At 40.2% G+C, this 14,704-nt stretch overlaps 1 gene segment (V, D, J or C); it reads right to left on the reverse strand.

The window, feature by feature from the left end:
• Positions 1 to 1,855: 1,855 nt before the first annotated feature.
• The window catches only part of LOC131273790 (immunoglobulin kappa variable 3-20-like), a 126,316-nt gene continuing 113,467 nt past the window's right edge, over positions 1,856 to 14,704 (reverse strand). Inside the window, 1 exon segment of the V gene segment in view lies at positions 1,856 to 2,199. Within this exon segment, the coding sequence occupies positions 1,856 to 2,199 (344 nt within the window).

A 14,704-nucleotide genomic window follows, 5' to 3' on the forward strand; every position in this document is an offset into this window, starting at 1 on the left:
GCAGTGCTGATGCACACAAGGAATGTCATGCCACTCCAGGTTATCCCCCATGTAAGGGAGCCCAAACACAAGGAGTGTGCCCCATAAGGAGAGCCGCCCTGTGCAAAAAAAGAACAGCCTGCCCAGGAGTAGCACCACACACACGGAGAGCTGACACACGCAAGATGATGCAACAAAAAGAGACAGATCCCTGGTGCTGCTGATAATACAAGCAGACACAGAAGAATACACAGCAAATGGATGCAGGGAGCAGACAACAGAGCGGGGCGGGGGGGGGGAGTGAGCAGTGAAAGGAGAGAAATAAATAAAATAAATAAATGAATAAGTAAATAAAGTGTATCTAAAGTGCTCAGGTTACAGCAGTTTTAAGAACCACGAATTCCTTCAGTGCCAAAGGATGGTAAGAAAGAAAGTTGACGATTGGTGGAAGAGTTCAGGGGGAAAACTCTCACACATTTCTAGAAGGGTAAAGCTGAAGAATTAGAGAGTTGCCAGGAAAAAATGAGAATAGCTGAAAGAGATGCAAAAAAGGAAAAGGGCTTTATAAAAAGAGGCAGACTTTCAGTTATTCTATAAATATTTGGATAAAGACTGTTCTAGTTAGCCAGACTGAAATGGGTTGGCTTCCACAAGAGGTATTTATTAACTTACAAGCTTTCAATTTTGAGGCTGAGAAAAGTGTCTACACCAAGGCATCATCAGGCAATGCTTTCTTCCCAAAGACCAGCTGCCAGTGATGCTCGAATCCTCTGTCACATGGCAAGACACATGGTGGCATCTGCTTGTTACTTCTGTAACTTCCAGGTTTCACTGCTTCAGATTCTTGCTGCCATGGCTTTCTCCTTCTTTGTTTAAATCTCAATTTCTTATTAAAGACTCAAGTAAAGGGACGGAGACTCACAGTGATCCAGGCATGAACTGAAGTAACCTCCTCAAAGTGTTCCACCTACAATAGGTTACATCCACAGAATGGATTCACCTTAAGATCCTCCTTTACTGAGGTCCACACTGCTTCACACCATCAAACATACATATATTCTGTTTGAATTTATTTTTTTTCTTTTTTAAACAGATGGAACATACAACGTTAGGTAATATTGTAAAGAATAAAATTATATATGTGTCCTTTCAAATATATCGGAATAAGATGAAGTAAACAAAGACCTCATAACAATACAGAACACATTTAATTTTTGGCAAGTTTTATGGTTCAACGATTTTATAAGAGAACTATAGAAATGGTGTGACAATCGCAGGAATATGAAGCTCACTGGAAAATTTTATATCCAAACTGAAATCAACATATTTCATTGGCTGAGCATCATCCCTTATAACCTAAGCAGTCTTCAATGAGTATAGTATATTAAGGCTATTACTATTTGATGGTGATAAGAAATGAAAATAGTTATCTAAATTTTTTAAAAAAAGGTAGAGTAACAAATGTAATCATCTTTTGTGACACTGGAAAGAAAGGCTTAGATGACAATGGGTCCAGGGAAGGAAAGAGTAAGGGAGGAAAATGACCTTCCACAGGGGAAGTTTTGAATATGAAGGATCAAGGATTTAATCTTGGAAAGGACCAGTTGTAGGAAGATGATGGGGGAGAAAAAAGAAAATGATGAAAATTTAAACATTAAGGAGATAAAAGGAATAGAGAATCAATCCATCAGGGCGTAAAGTTTAAAAGACCCTAGCCTAGAGGGTCAAGTCACCCTGACATTTGATCTGGCCAAGGGAAAAAAAGATTTCTATGGTACAGTCCCCTATAGGACATGGTTTCTCAGACAGATGGAGGAAGTAAACATATTCAAGTCTATTTGAGGAGGAAGCAGCTGGTGCTGCAAGACTCACTGCCCTACAGCGCTGGGGAGGAGGTTTCTGTTCGAGGCTGAAGCACTGTGGGAGGATAGCTGTTATACTGCTGACAGTAATAATCTCCCAGATCTTCAGGCTGGAATCTGCTGATGGTGAGAGTGAAATCTGTCCCAGACCCACTGCCACTGAATCGATCAGGGACCCCAGATGGCCGATTGGATGCATAATAGATGAGCAGTTTAAGAGCCTGTCCTGGTTTCTGCTGGTACCAGTTTAAGTAGTTGTAAACACTCTGACTGGCCTTGCACTTGAGGGTGACGGTCTCTCCTGCAGATGCAGCCACAGAGCCTGGAGACTGGGTCATCACGATGTCCCCACTGACACCTGCAACCAGAAAAGAATTAGAGCATACCTTCAATCATGAATGTAAAAAATATGTATCTAAGTGTAGGTTTTCTTATTTTCATATATATTCAGATCTGGTTTAGATGAAATGGTTTGCTCACTCTGCATGTTAAAAAAATTCTCCAGCTTTATAAAGATACTACTCTTCTAAACCTCTCACCTGAGGTCCAGAGTACTAGCAGGATGAGCAGTTGGGAATGTGACATCATCTTGCTCACCCGACTGATGTACTCAGGTCCCATCTCCAGGGAAACTGCATTAATAGAGCTCTGAGCAAACAACCAAGTCCCCGAGGAGCATATGCAAATCTATAGAAAGTATAAAGGCAAATGTACCTGTGCAGTGAGTTATGAAGATAAATTATGGATGGAGATAAAAATATCATGACCACAGGAAATGTAACTACACACCTGCAAAAGGCAAGAAATCAACTTAGCACCGCAACTTTCAACAATATTCAGCACAATTCGGAAAATGAAATATTTTATCCGCAATTGTACTCTTTCAAATCAACTGCACCCATCTTGAAAACAAAAGAAATTTATAAGAAAACATGCATTTGTAAGTGTAATATCAGAACTTAATTATATGTTATAAATATGGTACCAAAACCTACTTGGAATATACTCATATCATTGGATAGATTAAGATGTAGTACACGTATTGTGTATCTAACTCAGTCTATTTTAATATTCCAAAGGAACCTCACTTAATATATCCAAAGCAAGTCTTCTGTATTGCCCTTAATACAATATTACTCCCAGAAAGAAGTCATCAAATATTTACAAATCACCCTTAGGACTATCATTTAAGTCGACCACTTTCTAAAATCACTAATGAAGTCATTAGCAGACTTGAAGTGTAACACCTCCACCTAGTGGTCATACGTAAAATGGCTTCAGCTCCCAAGATCTTCATTTATTCCTGCACAAAACTAATGCTACTTTCAGAATAATGCAAATAACAATATCATGAACACGTCTAGGCATAGGATCTTAAACTATTAACAAGGAGAACGATTCGTTTTACTGGGAGGTTACACAGTAAACAAGTAACATTTCTGCAGCCATTACTAACCTGCTTCTTTGAGATTTCCTCCTCTGAGCTAAGCTGTTACTCAGGAAAGGTAGGGCCATGTGAACCTGCTCCATTTCAGGATCAACCCTCTGCACGAACAGTCAGAGGTAAGAGAAAATTTAGGACCCTTTAACAATTATATGGATAAAAAATTCTTCCAATATCATGATTATAACTTTTTCTGCAGACTTTTTCAAAAGCTTCTGAGGTTTTCCATGATGTGGAATGTCCTAAGGCATGTATTGTTCTAATTCTAATTAATAAGTTCATTTTCTGTAGTTTGTCTCCTTATGAGCACTTTACCTTAGGAGAGGGTCCCCTCCCAGCATTCAGGAATGGTGCTGCAGATGCCCACATCATCAGGGAGGGCGTTCCTTCTCATCTACAATCCACCCTGTTCTTGGTCCCCCATGTATTTGTGTTTAGACAATGTTAATATTTAATTCATGTTTCTTCTTTAAACCCATGTAATTTTTCCTCCTCATACATGAAGTTGCATTTAATATACATTCTTAAGTTTACTTATTTTGCTTGAATTTCTACTACTAAATTTACAGGTTTCCTGCATCACTGCAATATAATTTCCTTCACATTCTTACACGCAAAAATTCACATTCTTACATTCAAAAATTTAAAGTCATCATGGATGACAGGATGATAAACAAGGATGTGTCATGCAGGGTAACTGGCCCAGAGGGGTCCACCTAAAATGCGGAGTAAGGAAACATTGTCTTCAAGCAGGGGACAGTTGGGCTAATGCGTGAATGGAGGAGGGGGCTTTCCTTCAAAGCCCAGGGAAGAGCACTTCAGAAAATGAACAGGATTGGGAAAAGATGGTCCTGGTTATTTAAAAAAGACTAACAATACAGAGTGTGAAAGCAGAATGGGCCTGATCGAAGGGGAACATTAATTCGATGAAAGTTTGAGGCTTAGGTTATGTACTATGAGAATCCATGGAACAAGAGTTAGAATTAATTTTTCATTTTAGCAGGTACTTCTGGGTCATTTTACAAGCAATATCACTCTGAAGATGCAGACACAGTGGAAGCCACTAATGTTTCAGTGCAGCTGGGATACTAGGTTTCCTATCATCTCCTTCCCTGAAGTCATATAATGATTTTAAGAAGTGAAATTTTCCTAATGCTTTCCCAATGCCAAATATCCAATTAAGGTGCAATCAATCTTTGGTAAATGATTTAAAAAGAACACTTTGTTTTAATTAGAGTTCTAAAAAAGCCTGGGAACTCCTGCCCTCAGTATATACACACCTTCTCTCAATTGCTGAAACATTATTCAGGTGCTGCTGTGAAGTGATTTTGCAAATATCCTTAAAGCTGTTGACTTTAAGAAGGGGGGTCCAATTAAATCTTGCTCTGCTGGTCAGAGAGAAAGAACCCAGAGAATTCATAAATAATTAGTATTTGAAATAAAAGAATACATCCGAAGTTGGTTGTGGAGTTCCAGGAGACCATGTGGCAAGGAGTCTGTGCAGGCTTTAGGAGGAGAGAGCTGACAGCCAGCAAGGACATGGGATCTCAGCACTACCGCCTGAGGAACTGATTCTGCAAAACCCCATGAGCTTGGAAGAGAACTCTGTGCTCTGCACAGAACGCAGCCCTATTTAACCATGGAGGAACCTGAGAAGAAAATCATCAACATTGGACCCAGTCTCCTCATCTACAAAACTCTGACCTAATCAATTGCTAATTAGTTATGAAATGAGAGAAAAGTGATATACATATGTGTGTGTGCATATATGTATTAAATTGAACCACATGCTAGAAGGGAAGTCATAAATCCTGATACAAGAGTTATCATCCCATTGAGCTCATAGCTGAATGGTGTTGACACATGTCTCTTCTCAGGAAATGTGCTGTGCTTTATGCCCCTTTCACCCACAGATGATTTACTGATGAGTTACCACATCCACAGGGTCAGAGCTGAATACCGTGCTATGAAAATACAGGTAAGAACAGAACCAGCTTTGGAGGTGGTCAGGATCTGTCCCCTCTGTGTCCATGGCCATGTTCTCTAACAAATGAAGAAATTCTAGACAGCACTGTTGGTAAGAGCACAGTGAACTGGGGACATTCCAGGTAGATCTGAACCAAGCTGCTATCTTCACATTTGCTTAAGACTCCAGACTATTTCAGATTTCTAAATGTGGATGACTCATTCCTTCTACATGGGTCAAAATGGGAATACTGTATTTTGTCTTGATCTAAGCAGTAAACTGACTTATGCTTCCATTTATTGAGAATTTACAATTCTATGTGTTTTATTTACTTTTGTATACTCCTGTTTTTCAAATGACCAACAAAATCTTAATTATAGATAAAATCAACGTAGCAAGTACATTTTCTTGGCACAGCTCACACTGCCCCATGAATTTACCAGGGGGCAATTTCATGTCTGCTGTTGTTGCAGACATGAAATCAGGCTGATTGTAATAGGAGGCAAGATTCATATGCAGCCAGATCTAACATGCTTCAGGTTCTGAAACAATTCTACATTATCTATGGAATGCTGACTAGGGTAAGTATAGCTACAGGGCCCCAGTGAATGTGTTCAATTCATTGGGGCATGAATGGATGAAAGTAATGTGTTATCAAATTCTTAATATGAAGGCAAAATTAATCCTTAAACTTGAAATGAAAGAATACATCCGAAGTAGGTTGCAGAGATATGAGACCATGTGGCAAGGAAATTGGGCAGGCTCTAGGAGATGAGAGCTGTTAGACAACAAGGAATGGCATCTCAGCACTGCCACCTAAGGAACTGATTCTGTCAAACCCCATGGGCATGGAAGAGAATTCTGTGCTCTGGACAGAAGGCAGCCCAATTGACCATGATTTTCATCTTGCAGGAATCAGAAAAGAGAACCACCCACATTATACCCAGAAAGCTGGTCTACAAATCCCTGACCTAATAAATTGCTATGTAGTTATGAAATGAGAGAAAAATGAAATATATACTATATATGTATATACATATCAAAATGAACCATGTGCTGAAAAGGAAGTCCTAAATCCAGACAGAATTATCCCAATTAGCTCATGGTTCAAAGACAATGACACCTGTCTCTTCTCATGCAATGTGGTGAACTTTATGCCCCTTTCACCCACAAATTATTTCCTGACATATGACCACATCAACAGGCTCATGGCTGAATATTGCTCTATGAAAATACAAGTAAGCAGAACTAGCTATGAAGATGGTCAGGATCTGCTCACTCTCATTTACATGGCCATGTTCTCCGACAACTGAAGAAATTCTAGACAGGACAGTGAACTGGGACATCCCAGGTAAATCCGAACCACGCTGCTGTCCTCTCCTTTCTTTAACCCGGAATGCTTCAGATTCTTAAATGTGGATGATGTCTTATTTACAGGACATCATGGGAATGTTGCATTTTTTCTTGACCTAGGAAATAAAGATCTTGTTCATCCATTTCTGTTAGAAATTATAAGTGTTTGGTTTAATATTGTATACTCCTGTTGTTCAAATGACCAAAAAAAGTCATAATTAAATAAGATAAAATCAAGTTGGCAAGTATATTTGCCAGGACACCTCACAATATCCCATGATGTTACTAGGAGGTAATCAACACAAATGTACCGATTACAGATATAAAATTATGCTGAGCGATATATGAGGCCTGATTCACATGCAACCAGATCTAGCATGCTTCACGGTTCTGAAACAATTCTACATAATCTATGGAATTCTTGTTCCCCCATATTTCTACAGAGCCCCAGTGAATGTACTCAATTAGTTGGGGCATGAATGGATGAAAGTAATGTGTTAGCAGATTCTTAATATGAAGGCAAAATGAATCCTTAATCCTGAAATGATGAGATTTGTTGCCAAATGCACAGAATATTGATGTACAAAACAAAATATTACACTATTCTCTTAAAAGGTGAGCATTGCGTTAGCGGTGACCAAGACATTTTTCTGTAAAAGGTACATGATATTTCTACAAATTCATGTAAACCAAATGCATGCAGTATCTTTGATTGGATTATGGAAGAGGAACACAATAGGAGTAAAAAATTAGTTACATCTGAAAGAAGTCTGGAGTATGGTTATTAATACTGTACTAATGTAATACACTTAGTCAAATGTATGATGACTATGTAAGATATTAATTTTAAGGGGAAGTGGGTGAAAGTATACAGAAATTCTCTTGACAACTTCTGCAAATTTTCTATGAATCTAAAATTATTCAAAAATAAAAATTTATTTAATAAAACACATGGACAGACATCTTAGTATAACTGAATGAAACTGTATTTGACCAAGTGAGGTCTGCCAAAGATGAGGTCATGTAACATAATCCTATTCTAAAGCCAGACCCCATCAGGAGTGACAAGAAAACTCTTTCTCCAATTAGTCAGCATCTGACTTTGCAGGTGAGAGCTGCACAACTTGCAAAATTGCTTCTTTAACACCTGATATTCCTCACCTCTTTGAACCCTTTGGTCCAAACAAACCTACTTTAGAGCAGACTCTTCAACCATGGTAGGTGCCCTACAGGGTTTTCCAAGGGGTTTTCCCAGGGCCAAGGATAGATTTAATGGAATATATTTCTAGATCTATGTATTCTGCTCAAATTCCTTCTTAAAGTGGATCTTTCCAAGAAGAATCAAGTTGTGCTGCTGATTATCCTTTCCCACCACATGTGCAAAACCACCCTTAACTGCTTTACTAAGATAAGTGAACACTCAATCAACTTACTGTAGGCATATTCACAGGATACAAAACCTGTGCAACAAGAAATGCTGGAGGAAGCAGCCTTGGCCCAGTGCTTATGGCATCCGTCTACCACATGGGAGGTCCGCGGTTCAAACCCCGGGCCTCCTTGACCCGTGTGGAGCTGGCCCATGCGCAGTGCTGATGCACGCAAGGAGTGCCCTGCCACACGGGTGTCCCCTGCATAGGGGAGCCCCACGTGCAAGGAGTGCGCCCATGAGAAGAGCCGCCCAGCGTGAAAGAAAGTGCAGCCTGCCCAGGAATGGTGCCACCCACACTTCCAGGGCAGCTGATGACAACAGAAGCGGACAAAGAAACAAGAGACAACCGGGGGAGGGGGGGATTAAATAAATAAAATAAAATAAATGCTGGATTTTTAGAGATCCACGTGGGTCAAATGAATGACTCTAGAAACTGGCAATCATCTTGTGGTGGCAAATATTTCACACTAAGTGAAATGAAGGAAGATTTCATTGAATTGTCATGTCAAATATTCCAGTTTACAATCATGCAATTTCAAAATCATTATTTGCATACATTGTTCATTTTTTCTCATAGATTTTAATAACAACCTGACTAAAATCTTTGCATTTAGTAATTGCAACTGGCTAAGTACTGCAAGCTTAACTTTTCCCACTTCCTTGAATAATGGGATTAAAGTTTTCCAACTAATTTGGAATATAATTTGAAGAAACTTTATAAGATTTCTTTACAAAATGATCATAAACATAGAAGACACCTTGATTACATTATGTACTTCTAACAAAGGCTCAACATTTCTGAAAATTAACCTATAATTAGGAGCAAAGAGAGAAGGTGTGGAATGTATTATTTTGTGCTTATCCAATATCAAAATCGTCAAAGTCCCTGTTCAATTACTCTGTGTCGGCATGTGTATGCACAGGTGTATAGACCTGTGTGGTTAAACATATATATATTTATAATATATATGGATCATAATATTTATATATATAAACCTTTGTAAATTTTGATCACCACAGTTTCTCTTTGAGTTACTAGAATAGCACAGGCTGGTTGCATCAGAAAGTATGAAGTTTTTCAAGATTTTCAACCCTAAGAGTGAGCGCTAAGAATGTCACCTTCATCTTTCCTGGTTCATTGCAGGAACATCTCTCACCAACGCTGTGGAGCAGCACTGCTGACCTTAGCCTCACAAATGGAACTATTGCCTGGGTTTTGTGGCCAGAGATACATCAATAAGTGAGAAGCTGAAAAACATCTAGGTTCTGTTCTACTCTGTTCCCATGCCAGATTTTTTACAAACCTGAAGTTTTCCTAGTACATGATCCTCCTATTTAGGTTCTTCCATAATCTTAATGGGATATAATATAAATGTTGTAAGCAACACATGTCTCTCTACCTAGCTCTGCTAGAGATTGTATTTTTGCTTGATTACTTTATTTATTCATGGGTCAGACAACATCTCTGGATCAGTCTTCTCTCATTAGCTCAGATAAGTAAGACATTGATCAAATTATTCCGTCTCAGGAGAGCCAATCCATAAACTTCCATGGCCCCAATTTTTCAATTCCTCCTTGTTTCATGCATTTGATCATGTGCCTTTACAATTTTTCCTGCAAAGAGGTCCAGGCCACTTGCTTTCCTCTTGAATGTGAGCTTTTCCTGTGAATTCCATTGATCAGTATAATGCAGCCATAGGAAAATGTTTTGATTCTGTATTTTCAGGAAACAAAGAAATGCTGCAAGATGACAACATCCCAGAAGTTCAGGCTCCTGCTCTACTGGGTTTCAGGTGAGAGAAGATGTGCAAACTTGAAGGTGGTATTTTTTCTCAAAAGTGATCTTCCTATTCAGATGTAAAATACACCATATTAAAAGAGGATATGAAATAAATATTGCAATCACCTGTAAAGGTAAATACCAATATAAAATAAAGAAAATTTGCATTTTTGCTCATGCAAGAAGGTATTTTCCTCTCCTCCCTTTATTTAGATCATTTAGTTTAGAAAATTCTGATTACATAGGAATTCTCTGTCCACATCAGAGGTATGTACATTTTTTTAAAAGATAAATAAGTGCTTAGCATAATGATCTATTTTCTTTCATAGGCACTACCTATGTACTCAAGAGATTCTTGACACTTTATTTGAATATGTAATAGGACTCACCAGGATGGGAGTTTAATATTTTCTTTTTTATTTTGTGGGTCTTCACCCAATAAGATGATACCCTAGGAGAAGATGAGCACATTCAAGCCCTTAATATTAATGTGAAACTATGAATTTTATTCTTGAAAAGCTGAAACATGAGGGTTCCAAGGGGAGAGGGAGAGAAGAATATGTGGAACATAGAGCATATTTATATCATTTGAATTGTTCTGCATTATTTTTCAGTGTTGGATACATTATAATACATATGTCAAGCCCTATAAAATACTGTGATGCAAACTGTAAACATAATGCAAACTATTGACCATGGATAGTAGCAAGGTTTCAATATCTGTTTATCAGTTGTAACAAATGGACCATACTCATGTAAGATGTTATTAATAGGTGAAAAATGTGAAAGGAAGTTCAATGGCGTATATGAGGATCCCCTATTTTTCTATGTGACTTTTCTGTGACCCAAATCTTCTTTGAAAATAAAGTGAAAAAAATAAGACACTGGGGGACCATAAAGAAGAAATTGTCAGTACACATAAAAGATAACAGAATCTACAGTGATGAAAGACGCAATCCAAAAAAATTGGGGTGATTTTGTTTTGGGGGAGGTTTTGGATTACAAAAGTTACACCTATGGCAGGGAAGGATCACTGGTACAGGGTTCAGTGGTGGGGCAATTTATGGGGAGGATGTACCTGGGGAATGCCTCTATGGAATATGAATATGTTTTTGTTGTCATGGGTATTAACTCATTGGGTGAAAACCCACACTATAACTAACAAAAAGTAAATTCCCATGCTGGGGTGCCCTGCTACATTCTTTAAAAGAGTGTCAAGAAACTCTAAAGTACATAGTCAATGCCTAGCAGAAGAGGACAGAACAATATGCCAGACCCTTGATATTAATGCTTGTATTTATGAATCTTATACTGGTAAAATTGAAATTTAGTCTAGTAATATATGCTATCTAAAAGTTACCTCCTGAATTCCTCCTTGATATTTAAATATGGCCTCTGACTAAGCCAAACTCAGCATATAAGTTCACTACCTTCTGCCTGGCATGGGACATGACTCCCAGGAATGAGCCTACCTGGTAGCAAGGGATTCTGACCAAGCTCCAACTAGGGATGCATTTGGAAAAAGATGACCAAAAAGGGGAAATAATAACAATTACATCCATCTGCCCCATGGATTCAAAGGCCCCTTTCAATCAGAGGCAGAGTGGGTATCACCATCCCAAAATCCTCAAGATAGAGGAATGAGCAAACATAAGGGAAAAATGAAGCTATGGACCAAAGAAAACTTATTGTTATTCAATTAGTGGAAAATTTTAGCACTGATATAAAGACAGTGGTCACCAGAGGGTCTGAGGAAAAGGAGAGGGAAGAACAGGCATAACACAAACTCTTTTTAGGCCATTAGAATTCTTATGCTTAATATTGTAATGATAGATACAGGCCACTATATTCTTTGTCAAAAAGCTCTTCTAGAGTTTAGGACATGAGGCAAAGGCTGAACACTTCCCAGAGGAGAGAGGGATGTAGGAGGGAAATTGTGGTGACAGAAATGAGTTGAAACCAGCTGCTACTGCTGCTGGGCCCATGCCCTACCCTAAAGACACTTTAAAACTCTCAGTCCTCTGGGTCTGAGATTACAGATGAAGAGGGTTCCAGGGATCCACTGTCCCAGGAAAGCAGAGAGAGAGGGACATGGCATATGGTTGGCTCAGCTTCTGACCCACAAATTTGGTGTGCTGTTGTTGAGAAATAAAAAATGTAACCTAGCAGAAAACTACCTTATGTGCCACTATTGTCCCCCCTTTTGTAAATCAGCACATGAGAGCATGGCCTTGCAGGAGACTATCTAATGAGCCACTCTTGTAAACCACTTCTGTAAATCAGCCTGCAAGAGCATGGTCTTGCAGGAGACTATCTAACAAACACTCCTACTCCTCACTTCTATAAATCTGCCCGTGAGAGCAAGACCTTGCAAAAGACTATCTAATGAACCCCTTCTGCCCTCTATTTCTGTAACTCCGCTTGCAAAATTTTGCTGAATAACGTGTTAGCCAATGAGAGAGAGTCATGCCAGTCCCACATAAATCTTATATAATCCTATGAAAACTGAAAAATGGGGCTCAGAATTTGGAGATTAACTCTCCTCTGGGCCCACATGGTATAAATCTGTTCCTCTGCCTCGCTGAGTGCTGCCTTGGGTTTGTTCTGAAGTGCAGAACTGCAGGGTTTGTTGCAACAGTTGGTTCCCTGGCTTGGAAACCCAACCAAGCAAGACCTTTGAGCCTATGGTTTGGGACTGGCAGGTGCAGCTGGCAGAGATGTCCACACAAATGAGGTGGTACCACCTGTCCACTTGCTGGAGCCTGCTTCAGGGAAAGGATCCCTGTGGGCCATGTCCTCTGACCCAGCCTGACTCGGTAGTGAGGTGGATTGAACAAACATAAGAAGATGCCAGAATGGTGAGACCCTAGGTTTCTGAGTTCCAGTCAAGCATGTCTCCAGATGGAAGGGGAGACTGATCACCTCCCAAAATCTTGAAACTCAGGATTCCAGGATATGACAGTCCCTTTGGTGGGACTGTGTAACCCCTGAGTGATTGAGTGAATGGATGGGGACTGCAGATCTTGACTCTTCTGATAGGGTCTTTGGACCCATGGTCTGTGCTTCAGAGACTGAGCGGGCCACAAGCTGCTCTCCATGGCTACCTTATATGGCATAAATGCTAATCCAGACTCTACACAGATGCCTTAGCTAAAACAAGCCTAAGTTCTGTGAGGGACATGGACAGGCAGGCATCTGAATGGCCCCATGAGAAACTCCCCTCCTTTGTCCTGTAACACAGGTTCAGGGATGGGATCATCACAATCAAACTCACAGCCTTAGATTGTATGTTAAAAAAACCTCAAGAAGGGCTTTTCCAGGGATTATAGTGTCTGTGTATTCTGCAGAACTCTCCAGACACTGTGTGAATTGCAGTGGCCTAAATTTAGTGTTAACTGGCCCTCAGAGGGAAGCCTGGAGATAGCCAAGTTTTGTGAAGTTTGTCAAGAAATCACTTGGGCCTCTAACCACACTCATCAGTTTCCTTACATCAATTCCTAGTTAGAAATCTCCCAAACCCTGCCCTCTTGGTTTTGATTGTGTGTTGGAAGGAAGGGTAAGAGTAGGATCTTCGTTACTCAAATGGGAAGACCTCAAAAAAACTATTATTTTACAAAGATCTCCAGAGGAAGATTACACCTGCCATATGTTCCAGTGATTCTGGGACATCTCCCTGCCCTGGGGCCTTCACAAGCAGATTTCCCAGAGATTTCTCCACCTTCAGTCTCCCTGGGCCTTTAACTCCCCCCTGAAGGGGATCCTGAAACCCCTTTGGCAAGAAGACTTCTATCAGGACAGCCCACACTTCAGATGTCCCTCCATGAACCACAGGGTCCAACCCAGGTCAGTGTAGATGGGACAGTCCAACACAGGGGGCCAATCATGTTTTATCAGGCTTTCATAACTACAAACCTCTTAAACTGGAAGCACCACACCCCTTCATATTCAGAAAAGCCTCAGGCTCTTATCGACCTCATGGAGTCCATTTTTGAAATGCACCACCACACTTGGGAGGATGGCTGCCAACTCCTCCTAAGTCTGTTCAAAATGGAAGAGAAATGCCAGATCCTCACAGAAGCCAGAAAGTGGTTATGAGCACAGGCTCACACAGGTGTCTTGGAGCCAGAGGAATGAGCCCAAGAGGTGGCACTGGAAGCTCTACCAGCCTGGGACTTTAGCACAGATCAGGGGTGGGCTACCCTTCAGTGGTATTGAGAAGGCCATCTGAGAGGGGTATGGGAAGGAGCAAGGTGGACCACAAATATGTCAAAAATGGCCTCCATCACTCAAAACCTGAAAAACCTCCAAGAGATTTCTATGAATGACTCTGCAAGGACTTCAGGATCTACACCCCCTTCAACCTAGAGATCCCAGAGAGCCAGAGAATGGTCAACAATACTTTCATCAACTCGGATGCACCAGATATCAAACAGAAACTTCAGAACCTACATGGGTTCACAGGGATGAACATTTTCCAGCTCCTTGATATTGCAATGTATTCATCAATTGGAAAGAAACTGCTGAAAGGAAAGTGAAAAAGTGAATGAAACAGAAGTTCTCCATGTTAGCAGCAGCCCTAGGGAATCCAGACCCAAGCAATCAAGGAAAGCCACCAAAAAGGGGGGAATACTTCACCCTGGAACCTTCCACTGCTACCAGTAAAAAGTCTAATAGGATATCAACCCGTCCAAGTCTTGCGAGCCATAACCAATGCTACCAACACCCTGCACCTGGTCTTTCTGAACCTAAACCCCGTAATGGGGAAGTTACCACCTGGGCCACCTGGTTTACTTGTCTGAACTTAATGGACACTTTTTTCTGCCTGCAGGTAGCTCCCAAGAGCCAGTCCCTATTTGCTTTTGAATGAGAGAATTCCAAAACTCATCAAAAG

This window comes from Dasypus novemcinctus, chromosome 17 (genome assembly GCF_030445035.2).
Source record: "Dasypus novemcinctus isolate mDasNov1 chromosome 17, mDasNov1.1.hap2, whole genome shotgun sequence".
In the NCBI taxonomy this organism is placed as follows: Eukaryota; Metazoa; Chordata; class Mammalia; order Cingulata; family Dasypodidae; genus Dasypus; species Dasypus novemcinctus.